The following is an 18950-nucleotide window of genomic DNA, read 5'->3' as shown; positions in this document are numbered from 1 at the left end:
GCTATCTTGAGAAGAAAGAGTATATGAAATTTGATTCTTTACTTTTTAACTCTGAGACGGACTTAGATACCTTACATTTATCGCTTCTCGGCCTTTTAGCTAAAATCAAGTGTAGATGCCTTAAATTTCACACCTACACATTTCATTTCCCTTGGATATTTTTGCTGAAGTTAAAATGTCGTTGTGGGGCCCAGCGCAATAGCATAGTGGTTAAGGTCCTCGCCCTGAACACACCAGGATGCCATCTGGGTGCCGGTTCTAATCCCGGCTGCTCCACTTCCCATCCAGTTTCCTGCTTGTGGCATGGGAAAGTAGTCGAGGACGGCCCAAAGCCTTGGGATCCTGTACCCGGGTGGGAGACCTGAAGGAGGTTCTTGGCTCCTGGCTCTGGATTGGCGCAGCACTGGCCATTGTGCTTACTGGGGAGTGAATCATCGGAGGGAAGATCTTCCTCTCTGTCTCTCCTCCTCTCTGTATATCTGACTTTGCAATAAAAATAAATACATCTTTAAAAAAAAAATAAACATAGTGTTCTGTCTTGGGAATCATTGTGTCTTATCACAGATACTGCTGCTTTCAACCCATTGTAGTTCTTTTTTAATAATATACTTAAGAATGATCTACAAAAATGTATTCTTATTTGACGTCACATTTCCTTTTTTAAAAAATTGTATAGGGCCCAGCACAGTAGCCTAGTGGCTAAATCCTTGCATGTGCTGAGATCTCATGGCTCCCTCTTGTGGCCCGGGAAAGCAGTGGCGGATGGCCCAAAGCCTGGGGACCCTGCACCTGCGTGGGAGACACAGAAGAAACTCTTGGCTCCTGGCTCCGGATGAACTCAGCTCTAGCAATGGCAGCCACTTGGAGAGTGATTCAGTGGACGGAAGATCTTACCCAGTCTCTTCTTCTCTCTGTAAATCTGACTTTCCAATGAAAATAAATTTTGTTTTATAAGAAATGTGTAAATTTATCATGCATGATAACATTGTGGAATGGCTGAGTCAAGCTAATTAATGTATTTAATACCTTGGTTAGGACACTTCACGTTTTTTCCAGCAATAGGGTGTGTTGTTATTAAGTAGTCACCATGTTGTATAATACGGATCTTGAACTTACTCCTTCCGAGTGAAGCTGTGTCACATTTTGCCAGTGTCTCTCCTTCTCTGCTGCCAGACCAGCTTCTGCTAGCCACTGCGCTTGCCTCCTTCCGTAAGCTGTGCTCTGGAGTCTAGATTCCAGCGTCATACCACGCAGTGTTTGTCTTTCTGTGCCTGGCTCTGTCTTCCAGGTTCATCCGAATGATTGCAAGTGTTCTTTGTTTTTTTGTGGCTGAGTGGTGTCTTACTATGTACATGTGTAAGGTTTTCTCTAACCGTTCGTCTTTGCGCGCAGACACTCCAGTTGATTCCCTGTCTTAGCTCTTGTGACCAGCACTGCAGTGTAGACGCCTCGTCAGCACCCTGATGCCATCTCGTTCAGCTGTATTAATGTCGAGTTCCTGACTGCCACAAGTTACACTCCGTGTCATCAAGTGCTGGCAGATGCTTCATAAAAAGAAGCCGTCTGCCCAGTGTAACTGAATATGAGGCCAGCTGCCCTGGAATACCTCCTCCTGACTGGGCCGTGCCCATGTGCCCACCTCCCTTGTTCATCGCATCCCCTGGCTTCCACCTGGCACGGGTGGGATGACAAACACCAGACGCGGAGTACATGGTAGTCTTCAGACCGAAAGCAGAAGGCAGCCTCTTGAGCTCCTCCAAGATTAAACTTAGTGTGATAGTGGTGATTCCTCAAAGATGTGCTTTTGTTTCACCTGCCCAATCTCTAGGGGGCAGAGGAACCCACAGAGAAAGATTTTATAATAGGATCGAGTCAGGTCTGAGAGAGGAGCAGTGATCGTGGGGGTCGTGGGAGACCTGGGGTTCGTGGGGGGATGGTATCTCCGAGTCTGTAGCCAACTACTTCTCTTTCCCCAGTTATCTTTGGTTCCAGTTGAGTTTTTTCATCATGCCAGAGTATCCTTAAAAAACTCAAATTATAATTTGAAATATTTATCTTTTTTTTCACATGTCTAGGTGAAGATGGAGCTGGGAAAACAAGTTTAATAAGAAAAATTCAGGGAATAGAGGAATACAAGAAAGGAAGAGGACTGGAATACTTGTACTTAAACGTGCACGATGAAGACAGGGATGGTGAGTGTCATTTATTTGTAACTTAAGTTTCCTGAAGATTGTAGTCAGGCATGCCACTCTTGGCTGCTACTCAGCTTAACTTAGTCTGATTGTGTCAGTTTCGCTAGGAATGCTACAAATGTCATGCTGGTCAATAATTTTTGTTTAGGCTTACTTTTACTGATTGGGATTCAGCTAGTGATATTTTTAAGTATTTTAGTATATTCTGGGGAGCAGATATTGGCATTCTTGCCGTCTTGGAAAAAAAAATCTTAATTCTTTTTTTTTTTTTAGTCTTAATTTTTTACTCCCTTTTTAGGGCCTTCTTCTGTTCTGACAAAAGTGACAGCCACGCCTTCCCCAGCCTTGATCTGATCATCCACTTTTCTTCTGAACATCATTTACCTTCTCAGTTTTGCATATATCTTTATTTTATTTTTAAGATTTTTTTTTAAATTGGAAAGTCAGATATATAGAGAGGAAGAGGGACAGAGAAAAAGATCTTCTATCTGCTGGTTTACTCCCCAAGTGGCTGCAGCAGCTGGAGCTGAGCCGACCCAGAGCCTGGAGCCCAGAGCCTCCTCCAGGGTCCCAAGGCTTTGGGCCATCCTTAGCTGCTCTCCCAGGCCACAAGCAGGGAGCTCCATGGGAAGTGGAGCAGCCCCCTGGCACTCAGAAGGGATCCCGGTGCATGCAAGGCGAGGACTTCAGCTGCTATGCTGTGCCCCTTGCATATATCTTTAACATGAATGGCTCCATTTGCTGAAGGTAAAAAACAAGTGTTATACAGTCTCTGCTTTTGTATGAAGTAGAGGGTGCTGGTGCTCTGGTTGAGAGTAAATCATTTTAGCCCTTTACTGAACTAGGAGATGTGACTAGCTGAACTTTTGTCAGTCAGTGGACACCTCTGGTGGAGACACCCTAAAATACCAGCTAGTATTGTTAATTGGGTGAGAAAATGACAATTTTGTTGCCTCGGTAACTGTCTTTTGTTTGTTGTAGATCAAACAAGGTGTAATGTGTGGATCTTAGATGGAGACCTTTATCACAAAGGCCTCCTTAAATTTTCACTGGATGCCATTTCTCTGAAAGACACTCTAGTTATGCTGGTTGTTGATATGTCAAAGCCCTGGACTGCTTTGGATTCTTTACAGAAATGGGCAAGTGTTGTTAGAGAACATGTTGACAAATTGAAAATTCCTCCTGAAGAAATGAAAGAAATGGAACAAAAATGTAAGTAGTCTAGAACTATTAACAAAGAATTCATATACAGAATATTTTAGCCAACCTATAGCAATTATTGGGATTTTTATTTTGGTTTAAATAAATTTAGTGAAGGACTTATACTGTAACTACCATTTTTGAAATGCTGTTTGAATGACATTCTAAGTTTTAGTGTAGTTTTAAGTTGGAGGTGTACACATGATGGTGAATTACCTGGAAGGGGTGCCATTTCTTCCTGACAAAAGGCTCTGTGTGTTCAGTTGGAAATAATATTTAGGATTAAACCGAGTATTTTTCTTTTTCAAGCTGGGTTTTTTTGTTTTGTTTTGTTTTGTTTTAGATTTGCTTATTTAAAAGGCAGAGAAATAGAAAAGGAGGAAGAAAGAAGTCTTCCACCTGTTGGTTCATCCCCTAAGTGTCCCTTAGGGCTGGGCGCGGCCACAGGCTGACCAGGACTCTCCCACGTGGGTGGCGGGGGCCCAGGTTCTAGGCCGGTTATCTGCTCCTGCTCTTCCAGGCTGATGTAGCAGCAGACTAGATGAGGAGTGAACAGCTGGGACTCAGACCCACACTCTGTGTTGCAAACGGTGGCTTCCTCACTGTGCCACAATGCCATCCTTCGTTTCCATTTCTTACCAGTGTTGTCAAAACGAAATGTGCCTGAAAAGGTGTTAACAGCATAGGCAGAAATATGTTAATCTGGTTTTAGGATTTATAGAATATGTAATATGTATTGCACATTACCCGTGTGTTTTGGTAATTTTCATGGAAAGTATTTAAAATGATACAGTGTTTCTGACATGTAAACCAGTAGAATTTTAACATTCTACCAACAGCTCTTTCTTTGCTCTTTATCAGTGTTGTACTTTGTCTAAGAAAATACACGTATTATATATATACATATGATATTGTAAGTCACCAAGAACTTTTAGGGGGAAATTGACAGCTTACTAAAATTTATATTGAAAAGAGTAAAAGCTTAGAATGTCGGTCCTACATTATTGAAACGATGTCTGAATGCTTTAAAAATGTGCTTTTCTTTCCTTGCTGCCTCTTGCCTGTGAGCTTTTGCCTCCCCTCGCTCATGGTGAAGTTTAGGCTTGAGCAGCAGCTGTCCCTGGGTGACCCCTGGACCACCGCTGTCAGTGCAGCTGGGCACCCGGGAGAAGGTCCTCACTGCTCACCCCACACTGCTGACTCCGAAGCCCTTCTGGTTTATTGTGTTTATTTGAAGGGAAGAATTACAGAGAAATAGGCACGAGCAGAGAGATCTTCACTTGCTGGTTCACTCCCCGGTGGCTGCAGCAGCCAAAGCCCATGAGTGCAGAGGTCCAGGTGCTTGGGCCAGCCTCTGTTGATTCCCAGTGAGGACATAAACCAGCCCCCAAATGGAGCGTTCCTGTCCCAGGCAGCAGTCTACCATGCATTCCACAGCGTCAGTCCCCCTCAGGAAGCTCTGAGGACAGTCAGGTTACCTGTGATGCTGTCAAAATCTGCTTGCATGGCTCCGATTTCTGATAACATTTGAGAACCCCTGTGGAAAAGTTCCGCTTGTGAAATTGAAGAGTAGCGGTTGAAGTATGTTCCTGTGTGGCTGGAGAGCCCAGCTTGGCTTTGCAGACCCTTATAAAGTTTCCTGTAGCTGCAACATTTCCTGGTGATGCAGAGAGGATCGGAATCGCTCTAAACAAAAACAGCTTTTTCCTAGTTATATCAGTAATATCCATTCATTGTTTCTTGAAAGTAATAATAAACTTTAACATATTTGAAATTTTTGCAGGCATTTTTTTTTCAGGCATTTTTACTTCTAAACTAGAATCATATTTCAGTTTTCCTCTTTCTTATCTCTCCTCTCAGTGTTACTATTTTCCTACAGTTTTAAATATTTTTTGAACTCTGACATTTTTGTAGTATCCTTAAGATACAGTTTTAATTCCGTGCTGTGGATAATTTGTTTCCAGAGTGTTGTGCTCAGTGTGGTCAACAGTGTCCTGTGGAAGTGCTTGTGTGTGTGCCTCACCAGCACGTGCCACCACAGCTCTTAGTACAATCACAAATCCTTTCAAAAGTGTCTTGCCAGTCTCGCAAATGGCTTCAAGATTGTGTTTAGGTGAAAAGTTTAGAGAGAGGTAATTAATGTTCTGGTCAGCTAGGACTGATGTTAAATCACGTGATTTTTCCTGGTTTTTCCCTTGCAGTGCCCGTTTGTAGAGAAGCTAGCCTGTGGCTCACCAGGGCAGGTTTGCGTGCCGTTTTTGAGTTAGACCTAGGGAGACCTGTGCGTTGCAGTGTCCTGCCTTGTAGTCGATGTGTTGTCAGCACTTGTAGACTGTGAATAGATGGGTCACGCGTTTTCTGTTTCTTACATAACTCTTCATAAAGTGACGTGTTCAGACGATGGCAGAACGAGCTGCCTCCTGAAATGCAGCAGTTTCTAAAGTATGTTTACTTTGATTTTCAGTGGTTAGAGACTTTCAAGAATATGTAGAGCCAGGAGAAGACTTCCCAGTTTCTCCTCAAAGAAGAAGCACCACATCCCAGGAAGACAGAGATGACAGTGTGGTGTTACCTCTGGGCGCGGACACACTCACACAGAACTTGGGCGTTCCAGTCCTAGTAGTTTGCACAAAGGTGAGCTTGCTTCCTAGAGAGGATGACCAGCTGTTCTGTCTTCCAGGTTTTCTTTGAGGGGAGCTAACACATTGCTTAGTGCTCCTAGATGATTTTTGTTAACAGATGAAAATATCAAGATAGCAGATAATATATGTCGCTGTTGTGATCTTAATCATAGTTTCCTTGAAAGAAAATATAATTTTGAATGTTCTGTTTAATTGAATTTATTCTGATTTCACTTGTCATTGTTTAGCAGAAATTACGGGTATAATAATAGATTATTTGCTTTTGTAAAATAATTTAGTTTTCAACATTGTTATTCTCAAATAGTAGAAGATTATATAGTTAAAGTAGACTGTTAAACACCGAAATTCATTATTGTTTATTTGTAGATATCGAGTATGCCTTATTTGCAACAAAGATAATAGGATCACTATTGTCAAAAACTGTTTCCTAAATTCTTTCACTGTTGATATTTTATGATGAAACCCAATTCCTTTTCAAGTCATTTCATAAAGTATGTATTCTCCCTACTTGCTCCCAAGTAGTATGCTTTTCTGTTTTTAAGTCCTAGAATGGTTAAGATATTAATGATATAAAGCTGTGTGAGACTAAATGTTTTTGAAATATGTAAGATCAGCCTGTAATTAAAAGGATGGTACAAAGTTTATTCATCTTTAGGATAAAAATGTAAAACCTGCCTTAGTTAAAACGTTTCAGAAATTATTAGTAACAAAATAATGGAATGGCAGCATCTAAAATAATTAAGTTAAAGCCTGCTGTTTTTCAAATGATTATTTTGAAGTGGTTAATTGTGACTTTACAGTTTTCCTGTAAAGCAGTATTTTTAAAATTCACACTGGAGTCCTTAAATATGGTTTGTTTTGTCTTTGTTTTGTTTGGCAAAGAGCTATTTATTAACACGTGTTTCTGTTGTTTTATACCACAGCTAGTCACATTAAAAGCAGTGTTATTTCCCAAAAGGGAAAATGTTGAGCTAAAAGAGTTCTAAATCACTATTAAGTAAGTCCGATTCATAAATTTTGAAGCCCAAAGATTACATAGAATCTAAAGCACTGTCAGTTGTATTCATTGTGCGACTTTTAGCATGTATAGTGGGACACAAGGATAAGTGGATAGTTGGGGAAGGAAACTCAACTCTGAGTTTTAAAGACTCTGGAAATAGACAGTTTCTTGCCTTAGGTCCATAGCCTCTGGTTTCAGTTAAAAATCATTTTACTAGGGCCCGGCGCGGTGGTGCAGTGGTTAAGGTCCTTGCCTTGCACGCCCGGGATCCCATATGGGCACCGGTTCTATCCCGGCAGCCCCGCTTCCCTTCCAGCTCCCTGCCTGTGGCCCGGGAAAGCAGTTGAGGACGGCCCAAGGCTTTGGGACCCTGCACCCGCGTGGGAGACCCGGAAGAGACTCCTGGCTTTGGATCGGCATAGCATCGGCCGTTGCGCTCACTTGGGGAGTGACTCATTGGACGGAAGATCTTCCTCTCTGTCTCTCCTCTCTGTACATCCGCCTTTACAATAAAAATAATAAAAATAAATCTTTAAAAAAAAAATCACTTTACTACCATGCTTCACGGGAAATGTCGTTAAGTCCGTGGTCTAGCCATAGTACCCTTAATGCTTCGAGATATCACTCCCAGTAATCAGTAGAGTAACCAAGGCTCCTGAGTGTGCCAGACTATTCTGTCATGTATGCACATATATGTAGCAAATGATTACATGCCATAGTTGACCCCAAACTAGTATTATTTCATATTTAATTATCTAATATTCCTTAGATATCTGCTTTTTGCATTTTACATCTTTGTCTCAGAAGAGTTTGGGGAAATTATTTGGACATGTGGTGCTTGAATTTGTACCCTTTGTATTTTCCTTAATATGTTTCTGTAGCAAGTGGAATTCAGAAATGTTTCATTGATTTTATAGATGGCATTTCAAAAGTAGCTTGCAATTTTTTTATTTGGTTGTTGGTGAGATTGTAATGGAAGTGAATCAAGCAGCAGAAATGAAAAGAAGATCAGTGGAGAATGAGCAGATAAGTAGAGGAGCAAGACAAAGTTGGGGAGCAGTAGAGACCCCTGAATATACAGGTGTGGTCTGTGAAACAAGGATAGCTTCTAGAGCTTAAAAACTGTGTGCTAAGAAGGGAATCTGTTAGGAAATCTGACCTCTTTGTATAATTGTGTGTTCATTTCTGTATGAAACCTCCTGTTGGTGTTCTGGCTGGATTCAGTGCAGCAAAGTTACTGCTTTCTAAAGAAGTAAAATACTAAATTGGTCTTAAGACTCCCTTTGAAAGTCTTGGTTGTGATTCTGGGTCCTGCTGCTCAGTCACCGCATCTCGGAGTGGTAGTTCTGTGTTGCTTTTCCACCCAGAATTAATGTGTTGAAATTATTAAGTTTAGTTTATTTTATATTAAGCTTACTTTTAATCATTATTTTAACTCTGTAACTTTTAATCATTATTTTAACAGTGTGATGCCATTAGCGTATTGGAGAAAGAACATGACTATAGAGACGAACACTTTGATTTTATCCAATCACATATCCGGAAGTTTTGTTTACAGTGTATCCTTTCAGTTCCTCATCAAAGCGGCGCACCTTGTCTGATTTCTAAAGTGAAGGAATGACATCCAGAAACTTTACGAGTTCTAGAACTGGTTTCCTCTATTTTCATGGTGAGCATTGCATTTAAAAGGCAGCTTACTGAGAGCTTCACTGAGTCAGGTGCGTGATGTCGGTGTCCTATCTGCAAAGGTTTCAAAGTTTGAGAACCTTCCATAAATGTTTAGTTTTGTTTGCTTCAAAATGTAAATACAGAAATATCAAAAAATTAGAAACAGTGAATTTTAAAAGAGAAATTGCCTCATGAAAATTAGATATTCTGGGCCCGGCGCGGTGGCGCAAGTGGTTAAAGGTCCTCGCCTTGCACACCTGGGATCCCATATGGGCGCCGGTTCTAATCCCGGCAGCCCCGCTTCCCTTCCAGCTCCCTGCCTGTGGCCTGGGAAAGCAGTCGAGGACAGCCCAAAGCTTTGGGAGCCTGCACCCGCGTGGGAGACCCGGAAGAGGCTCCTGGCTTCGGATCGGCATAGTATCGGCCCGTTGCGCTCACTTGGGGAGTGAATCATCGGACGGAAGAGCTTCCTCTCTGTCTCTCCTCTCTGTATATCCGCCTTTCCAATGAAAAAATAATAAAAATAAATCTTAAAAAAAAAAAAAAAGAAAATTAGATATTCTATTTATCAGTAAGAGGGACAGTTCAGAATTACCTGCATTTATTTTGACCTTCGAATGTGTTTTGTTTGAGAACCAGGGCTTCTCCCTAAATGCACAGGAGCCAGAAACTCAGCCCGTGTCTCCTGTGTGTATGGAAGGGGCTGGAATTGCGAATAAACAACACACACGGGCTCTCCTGGGGGATCCGGGTACCCAGTGGACAGTGTAACTGCTGTGCCAAACGCCTGCCACTACAAGCGTCTTTATTTTATTTATTCATTCATTTTGCATTTAATTGTAAGGCAACTTTCTTAGAGAAATCTTCCAAATCACCGTAAGTCAGTTTTCATCACAGGGTAAATGAGGAATCCAAAGTCTCCTCAACTGAACTTTTGCTTAAGCTATTATTACAAGGTAAGTTGTACCTATATCACATTAGGGTACATTTAGTAATTATTACTTTTAGGGTCCTAAGCCTTAGACCGCGTCCTACAAAGGAGTAGCTCTTTTGGGGACTTAGGGCCAGTGCCTAGTGTGGTCCTTTGGGTTGATGATAGAATTTCTGATAGTGTGAACACATCATTTGTCAGTGTCATAGTAATCCCCCCCATAGTGCTTGGTCTTTGATCTGCCATGTCTTTTGAATCAAAGGCCCAAAATTAACATTTGCTTTAGTTAGGCTGTATAATTTCAAGTTTGGGTCATGAAATATACTTTGCTTTAGAAAATTTTTATTAAACCATCATTTATTTATTTATGTATCTGAAAGCAACAGAGAGAAGGATAGCTGTCTTCTGTCTGCTGGTTTACTCCCCATATAGATGGCAGGCCCCAAACACTGTGCCATGTGGTGCAGCTTTCCTAGGTGCATTAAGCAGGGAGCTAGATTGGAAGCAGAGCCGCTGGGATTTGAGCCCGTACTTTGATTTGGAATGCCAGCATTGTATGTTGGTGGGTTGACCCGCTCTGGCTCCTGCTTGCTTCCCGAAGAAACCTCAGCTGTGCTTTCTCTCTGCACATGTCGGCTCTCCTGGACTTTGACTCAGAATCTTCTTTCCTGGGAGACAATAGTGTTAGCCATTCTTGTTGAAAAGGCAAAGAAGTCATTGATAAGTAAAATCCCCTCTCATGAAGTTTAAAGATAAAAGCAAAAATATGGTCTGTTCACATCCTTCAGAGAGATAAAGTGGTGTCAGAATGGCTAAATTTCCTATTTCTTTGCTTAGATTCTTACCCTCCAATTTAAATTATATAAAGACTATTTTTTTTACCTGATATGTAAATGTTTTAACACTTTTTAAATTTTTGATTAGATGTCTTTGGAAGATATTCTTTGTGGTTGGTTGTTGGTTGGTTTTTTGATGGTGATTACAGGGTTGACCGTGGTGGGAAGGATCAAGGCTAAGGGAAAGGTGGGAGATCATCGTTTCCTAGTTCTCCCTTTCCTCTCCGGGGCAGGGGAGAGATCAAGGGGGAAGCCATACCCAGCCTCCCAAATGTCCCTGTACCCAGGGATGGGGAACTGCCACCTGATTGGAAGTTACTCTCAAAAGTAAGAAGCATATAGATAAAACATTTGAGCTGAGAACACAAAATTTTATGGTACTTGTTCACAGTTTGTTCAAGATTTCCTTAACTGTAATATTCAGATGGTGCGGCACTTATTTACACTTCAGTAAAAGAAAACAAAAATATAGACCTAGTATATAAATACATTGTTCAGAAACTATATGGATTTCCCTATAAGATTCCTGCTATTGTTGTGGAAAAGGACGCCGTATTCATGTAAGTATGCTCTTTCATAATTGCACTGTCGCTGTTTGACATAATACCATTTTCAGTTTAAGGTGGGACCGTTAGTCCATCCTGTGAGGAGCAGATGAGTCCTTGGACTGTTTGTTTATAAGCTGCTTTGTTCTGTTGGCCACTGCCTCTTGAGTTTTACTGCTGGCCTGTCTTTATTTTATTTTTTAGGTTGTATACTTAGTTGAGAGGGAAAGAGAGGTTGGGGAAAGGGGAAGGCTTGCCCATCTTACTCTCCTGTAGAGCCTTCAGCGGCCTTGGCTGGTCCACAGCCTAGGAGCACAGTCCAGCTCTCCCAGGAGGTGACGGACCTGCTCACCTGAGCCATCACCTCTGCCTGCCGAGGTCTAGTTGGCAAGAACTAGATTCAGGAGCTGGAATCGGGAAATGAAACCAGGCAGTATGATGTAGTATGTGGGCCTTGAACACCTGCTCACCTAACTCCTTTGAAAAGGCTTTGCTAATAGCTAATCTGTAATTGTGGGCAAATAATTATGTTTTCTGGACCCGATGTGGTAGCCTAGTGACCAAAGTCCTTGCCTTGCATGTGCCATCATCCCACATGAGTGCCAGTTCTAATCCCAACTGCGCCACTCCACATCCAGCTCCCTGCCTGTGGCCTGGGAAAGCATTCAAGGACAGCTCAAAGCCATCACTTGGACGGCTCTGCATCCGCTTGGGAGACCTGAAAGAAGTTCCTGGCTCCTGGCTTCAGATGAGCTTAGCTCCAGCCATTGCAGCCACTATAAGAGTAAACCAGTGGATGGAGAATCTTTCTCTTTCCATCTTTCTGCCTTTCCAATAAAAATAAATAAATCTTTAACAAAAATCATGTTTTCTATTTACTTATTTTTTAAAGACAGATTGATTTATTTATTTGAGATATGGACCTAGATGGAGATCTTTCTTCCTGCTGCCTCACTTTCCAGATGGCTACTGCAGCTAGCACTAAGCCAGATTGAAGCCAGAAACTTCTTGCAGTTCTCCCACAGGGGCCCAGACACTTGGACCATCTTCTGCTGCTATTGCTAGGCCCGTAGCAGAGAGCTGGATCAGAAGTGGAGCAGCCGGGACGTGAACTGGTGTCCATATGGGATGCTGGTGTTGCTGGCAGCAGCTTGGCCTGCTATGTGACCTCTCAACACACTGCATCATTTTAGTAGAAATTAGTAAGACATAATTTGGACATTATAAAATAGTTTTCCATATCAAATTGCCTAGAAAAATGTTCCCTTTATGTGATCCTGGAGTGAATGAAGGAGTAGTAAAAATGTAAATGCTTGAGAATTTATTACACTTATTTCTCTCCAGTCCAGCAGGGTGGGATAATGATAAGAAGATAGGAATATTACACGAAAATTTTCAAACATTGAAAGCAGAAGATAATTTTGAAGACATCATAACAAAACCACCCGTCCGAAAGGTGACAATTTCAGTAAATGGTCTTGATATTTAGGCTTTTACCCTGAGAGGGCAGTTCCTGTGCAAGGCTGGCCAAGGGGCTCAGAGTGTGATGTGGCTGTTCCTGATGTGCAAGTTGCGTAGGATTTGTGGCAGCAAAATGCAGATCAGCTGTTCAGTTACCGAATCTTACCTAGCCTGGGGCGTATTAGTGCAGAATACATAGTCTCAGTATCATTCTCAATTAACAGTTGACTTGGTGACTGTGGATCCCAAATAGCTTGAATAGGTTGAAGCTGTGAACTTTCCATCCTAGAGCCCAAAACCCACGAAGGCTATGCTGGAATAATTAGGCTTTTAAAGCAGGTCTCCAGTCATCATCACAGCTATTGATTACCCACCTTAACCCACAGCCGTGCAAGAGCTTCCAGTTTTCTGTATTCAGTTTTGGTCTTGGTCATCCCATGTCATTCTGTGACTATTAAATCTTGTTCCAGAAGGTACTCTTCTTTCACTTATCTTAATACTAAGCATTGTACGGTGTGGATATTTTTGAAAAGATGTATAAAAATGATCTCTATATGGTGGGTCCCACTGGTAACATATTAAAATTTATATTTAAGGACTCATTCACAGTATAGTAGCAGATTACTAATAATATGAAAGGAAAGTCAAATGAAAAGTCAGTTAGCATGGTATATGTCTATTGAAAGAGATGTGCATGTCAAAAAAAAAATAACAAAAATGGTTCCCCTTGTTTTGTTAAGAAATGATACTTTGGGTTGCTGTGTGTGTGCGTGCGCTTTAATTTACCCCATGAATGCTTGTGAAGCATCAGCCGAGGTGCTGTTCAGGCACCGGGTGCTCCTGGCACAGGAGGGCAGTGCAGGCAGTCCATGCAGACGTGGAGCGTGGCGTAAACGCTGTGGAAGTGAAGCGGGGTCTTGGGGGCATGAGAGAGAGGGCTGGCCTGTTCACAGTCGGGGGAGATCTCTGAAGACAAAGAAGATTGAAGGCAGAGGGGCCTGCAGTGTTGGGGCCCTTGAGTGGGACTAGTGAGGAAGAGAGGCAGGAAAAGCCTAGGAGGACTCTGGGTGTGGTGAGAGAAGACCAGCAGAGTTAAGAGCCTGTACGGCCTCACAGCTGGAACTTAGGACTTCATTTTGAGTGAGATGGAAAGCAACTGGAGAGTCAGAGCCGAGGACTAGGTAACCTTTTAAAAGGATCTCTCTGGCTCCTGGGAAGAAAGTCGCAGGCTTGGTCTGTTGCACAACAGTAAACTGCAGATGTTCGCAATGCCTCTCTTAATTATTCAGCTTATGGAAGAGCCGTTATGTTTTTATTTCAAGGAAACAGGGCCAAGTTGTGCCCCACCCTCTGGGATGTTAGTGTCCTGTTTGAATTGTCCAGTATTGTTCATTGTTGAGCATGTCTGATAAGAGTGGGTGATGTGCCTCTGGCGCACTCTGAAGTGCTCCCCAGCCGCTGGTGCTACCAATTGGCACAGCGGAGAGCGACCATTTAGGTTACCGTGAATGGGCAATCACTGGACAGCTCCAGTGTAACAGCCTTTTGGGGCACCGCATTCGTAAATGTTAATGTAAGTAATGCTCAAATGCTCAAGCTCTTGTTAGTCTAATCCACAAAGTACGCTCGTGCTGACAATAACGTAATATACTAACCTTGCTCATTTTCAGTTTGTTCACGAAAAGGAGATCATGGCAGAAGATGACCAGGTGTTTCTTATGAAGCTGCAGGTATGACCTGACATCAGAAGCAGACTGATGCCTTTCTACTCGTATGTATTGTCTCGCAAAACAGCACCATGTGCTGGCACGTCTAACACAAGATTTTTTTTTTCCCCAGTCACTCATAGCAAAGCAGCCACCAACTGCAGCTGGAAGGCCTGTGGTCAGTATTCCAGATTTGACAACATTATTAAACTACAGTACATATTGTTTTAGCCCTTTTTTTTCTTAATCTCATGCTTTATATTGTTATACTTTGCTCTAAACTTGAATTCATAAGCTTTTCGGAATTGTGAAATTTGTAAAAAAGAATATATATATGCTCTTAGAATGCTGTAATCTCTTTTGCAATGTGTGTTGGATGTGAGTTGCTGTCCTGAGCCATGAGTGTGTGTTGCTTTTCCAGCCCTTGGGCAGCCCAAAGCAGGCACTGTTCCCAGTTTGCAGGCCTGTGAGCAGGGGCTTCAGAGGACAATGTTGTTTGTTTGACCCTGTATGATTGTAGGATTCCAGTCTGCTTTGTCACCAGCCCTGCCTTCTAAGCATAAGCTAACAACTTTATTATTATTGTTTTTATTCAACATATTCCTTCCACTGGAGAAACGGCCATCAGTGGATTGCCGTGTGAGAATAGAACACAGGGAGGATAGTTGGAAAGGAGTTGACTTGTATAACAACTTTGAAGAAGTTGACAGTTTCGTATTTGTGGTTTCCTGTTTGTATGTAGGATGCCTCACCCAGGGTCCCAGGAGGCTCACCTCGCACGCCAAACCGATCCGTGTCGTCCAACGTCGCCAGCGTGTCTCCTGTCCCTGCTGGTGCAAAAAAAATTGATCCAAACATGAAAGGTACAGCTCTGTCTTGGAGAAAACAACACAGTGCGTTTTATGGTGGAGAAAAATCCACCTTTTGCTTTAGTGGTTTTCATTTTTGTGTACTGCCTTCTAAGGTTTGTCTTTGTGGATTAAATCTCAGAGTTAACCGGATTGTTAACTCAGTGTTGGGTTTTTGTTCTGTTTTGATTTCAATTTTAAAATTAATTTGAAAGAGTTACAGAGAGAGAGACCTTCCATCCACTAAATATCCCCCAAGTAGCGACAACAGCCAGTGCTGTGCCAGTCAAAGCCAGGGTCATGCAGCTCCATCAGGATCTTTGACGTGGGTGCGTGGTGGGGGCCCAGGCCCTGGGGCTCTTAGCAGGGAGCTGGGTCAGAAGTGGAACAGCGGGGACTTGAAGTGGTGCTGGGATCCTGGTGTCGCGGGGCCACAGCACTGGCTCCTCAAAGTGCATTCTGAGTACGTCAGGTCTGTAATGAAAGCTGTGTCATATAAAACATGCTCCTCTATTGGCCATTGAAGATAAGTTACATTTACACTGTGATACGTAATCCTTAATTAAAGGAAAAATATATATGATAATCTTGTTCTGTAGAAGAAATTGCCCTACATGGACTCAGTACTTTCATGCCTCTTGATAATGTCTTCGAAGTGGATTATTCAACTTTGCATGTTAGCAACGTTGAACATTTTCATTTTGCCACCAGATAATTAGTATTCTTTAAATAATAATTAGAGCTTTTCGGAGCCAGTGCTGTAGTCTAGTGGTACCAGCGCAAGTCCCATTGCTTCGTTTCTCGTCCTGCTTTTTAAGTTTTTCTTCTAGGATTTTTTCCTATTTGTATTCCTCTTCTGTACATAACTTACTGCTCTCCTTTACCCATTTATCTCAGAATTTCTGGTTTTCATATAGAATTAGGTAGTCCTTAATAATAATCTTGAGGCAAATATTTCTCGACAATTCTGTTTTTGAAGCATCCCTTTCAAGTTGGAGTTTTAGATAGTGTCAAATGTCTGTTTATTTAAAAAGCCTTTGGCCTGTAAAAACTAATTTTCTTATTTTTAAATATTGTAATTAACATAATCACTTTCCTTTATATATGAGTAGGTTAAATATGTAGTCAGCCTTGTAGACCAAAGTAGATTGAATTTGGGATTTACGGCTTTTAGATTCTAAGTCTTTTTTCATTCCTGTATTTGGTTACTGACGTAATTATGATAAAACTCCAAAAAGTCTTAAGATATTTTTGTTTCTTATTTTTATAGCTGGAGCTACCAGTGAAGGCGTCCTGGCAAATTTCTTCAATAGTTTGTTGAGTAAAAAGACGGGTTCTCCAGGAGGGCCTGGCGTTGGCAGTGGCAGCCCTGGCAGTGGGGCTGGAAGTGGGAGCAGTGGTTTACCACCATCTGCCAAGAAGTCAGGTAAACCCACTTAGAACAGCCTCGTTTCGGTGAGACGGAAGCTACCCTCGGTGGTGGCTGTGTCTTGCTGCAAGTGCCTAACGCACACCTTTTAGAAAGGAAAGTCGCTTACTTGAGCTCACAGTGTTGAAGCTTCCCTGTCCAGGCTCAGGCAGGCCCCGAGCGCGTGAGCTGGAAGAAGGACTGGAGGCCAGGAAGCAGCGGGGTGGTACGTGTTCATCATCGCCTGCCTCTCTGTGACCTCCCCTTTAGAGCCACCAGGACTTAGTCGGCCTGATCCTCCTGGGTGCTCCTCCAAGACCTCGCCTTGAGACACCCCAGGGAGATGAAGTTTCTGCCCTAAATCCGTTAACATAAAACTATGGGAACCCAGCGTCTAGCACGTGTCCCCTGGTAACACCCTGGGCCTGTATCCAGATCCCGGCCCCTCCCATGACACAGAGTTACACAAATTATTTACTTTGCTTATTGTCCCATGCCTTTAAAAGTATGTATTTCTGTGAGATCAAATAAAATGCCAGTTTTACCCCTGCAATTTAAAATGAGGGTACTTACTTGTAGTGATGTTTATATAATTCAGTATGTTAAATGTCATTAAAGCATCAGCAGGTTTTTGGATGAGAAGGAGACCTGGGCTCTGTCCCAACCTTAATTCTGTCTTTCTCTTCACTGCAGGCCAGAAGGCTGTCCTGTCAGATGTTCATGCGGAACTAGACAGAATGACACGAAAGCCAGTTCCCGTTTCCCCCACGACCCCTACATCTCCTACAGAAGGAGAAGCTTCTTGAAGATACCAAATAAAGCCATTTGTTCAGTTTTTCTGGGATAATGTAAACTGGCCTCTGCCATTTCCTTCACAGTGGAATTAGGAAGCTGGAGTGCTTTTACAAATGGACTAAGTTTATGTCTCTTTTTTTTTTTTTTTGGTGGTTGCCCATTTTTATAAAAGGAACTATTTAGAAGAAAAATTGTCCAACATTATGTGGAATTGCTATTTGCATTGCATTTTGCATAAAGAAGTAATTTTGGATTTTGAAATACCAAAATTTATGGATCTGAAATGCAACCATGTGATCATATCCTAAAGGCTGTCTAAAACATGAGCAGAATTTAGGGAAGGGTGAGGCAGATGTGGTTGGGAAGTCCAGATGCATTTAGTTAAGATTATTGAAATCATTCTTCAAAAATGCGTGTGTCTTGCTGAAGAAGATCAGTGGTCAGATTTTGCACACCAACACGGATATGTCGCCACACACAAAGCATGATGAGAAAACAGTCCAGTGTCAGTTGATAATCTAGTTGTAGTCTGAATCAGCGATCCTGAAGTGCTCATCAGGAGGTGATTTACAGCTGTTGGCCAAGACGTTCCTTGAAGCAAGAAGGAAAAAAAGCACACTGATGAAATATAGAAAGAAAACGGCAGAGGTTATGAAGTTATAAAGGTAACAGGCTTCGGCTTTGTCTATACATATATATATATATATGGCTCTGCCTTAATATACTCCTTTTTTGTTTGTGACTTTCCACTGTAATCAGTTAATAAAGTATTTATTCTCTGCATTCAGGTTCAAACAACTTGTTGCATTTTCTCATGTTTAAATTTGTTTATCAGCCAGTTAGATTAATTAATGAATATGTAATGTTCAATAGGATCCTTTTTTTTTCCACATAGGAAAATTTTTTTCTATCTTATTTTTACATTCTTTTTTTTCCATTACTGTATCTGAGGGAGAGGAGAGATAAGGGGAGAAGCCACGCCCAGCGTTGTCTCCCCCCCCCCCCCCCATCGCAGGGTCCCTGACGTGGGGCCTGCTCCGAGGGTCCTGCTCAAGTGATTTTGATAATTCAGCCGTTCTGAATTGCTGCCCATCTTGCTACTACTTTCACATTAGAATCCATTGGTTGACACAGTCCACCTTAGAGTCTCCAATTGCCCAGGTATTTACTGCCAACTCTTGGCTGGGATAGTTGATCCATTTGTTCTGGCCTCCATCTTCTGTTATGGTACCAGGTGTCCTCCACAGGCTCCAGTGTACTGCCATATCCTCCACGTGCACCTGAATGTGCTGTCCACTGCTTAGTCTGAGCCACTGAGGAGGCCCAGCTCTGACACATGCACTCCACGATTGGACCTTGGAACCTGCAATTCTCTCCATGGTTGGGGTTCTGAGTCTGGCGGTTCAGTTGGGGAGAGTCCCAAAAACACCTCATCTGAGATGATTCCTACCTGGTTCTTGTGTGTGCATGTCAATACAGGGTTCGGCCCGTTTCATTGCCCAAATCAACCTATGCGTGCATTGGTAGTTGGAATTGCTGGGTCATTTCTGTCTCCAGCCCTATCTTCTACTCAAACTAATGGGTATTACAGTCCAGCCCGATCCTGCCCACTGCACATTTGGCCCTCACCAAACCAGTGGGAGTTGTAGCCTAGTTGAAGCCACCCACAATAACCCCCACCAGGTCTGTCCCTACCCTGGTTTCTGTGTTTGCCAGCA

The 18950-nt window shown here is 42.4% G+C and overlaps 1 protein-coding gene across 4 annotated transcripts in view; it reads left to right on the top strand.

Annotated features, from left to right (window-relative positions):
• Positions 1–18027, top strand: part of DYNC1LI1 (dynein cytoplasmic 1 light intermediate chain 1) — a 29884-nt gene extending 11857 nt beyond the window's left edge. Inside the window, exons 3-13 of one of the 4 annotated variants that reach the window (XM_040964005.1) lie at positions 2076–2192; positions 3174–3404; positions 5857–6026; positions 8500–8593; positions 10894–11029; positions 12359–12470; positions 14146–14205; positions 14315–14359; positions 14924–15044; positions 16300–16455; positions 17131–18027. In XM_040964005.1, the coding sequence (XP_040819939.1) occupies positions 2076–2192; positions 3174–3404; positions 5857–6026; positions 8500–8593; positions 10894–11029; positions 12359–12470; positions 14146–14205; positions 14315–14359; positions 14924–15044; positions 16300–16455; positions 17131–17243 (1355 nt within the window). In that variant the 3' untranslated portion in view covers positions 17244–18027. The remainder of the gene's footprint in view (positions 1–2075; positions 2193–3173; positions 3405–5856; positions 6027–8499; positions 8594–10893; positions 11030–12358; positions 12471–14145; positions 14206–14314; positions 14360–14923; positions 15045–16299; positions 16456–17130) is intronic. The other 3 variants (XM_040964013.1, XM_040964019.1, XM_040964027.1) reach the window with 3 other exon arrangements.
• The last annotated feature ends 923 nt before the right edge of the window (positions 18028–18950 follow it).

Source organism: Ochotona curzoniae, unplaced genomic scaffold, assembly GCF_017591425.1.
Source record: "Ochotona curzoniae isolate NIBS_2020 unplaced genomic scaffold, NIBS_Ocur_1.0 contig_1302, whole genome shotgun sequence".
NCBI lineage: Eukaryota > Metazoa > Chordata > Mammalia > Lagomorpha > Ochotonidae > Ochotona > Ochotona curzoniae.
Note: the sequence above shows the minus strand (reverse complement) of the source record. Positions and strands in the feature narration are given on the sequence as shown.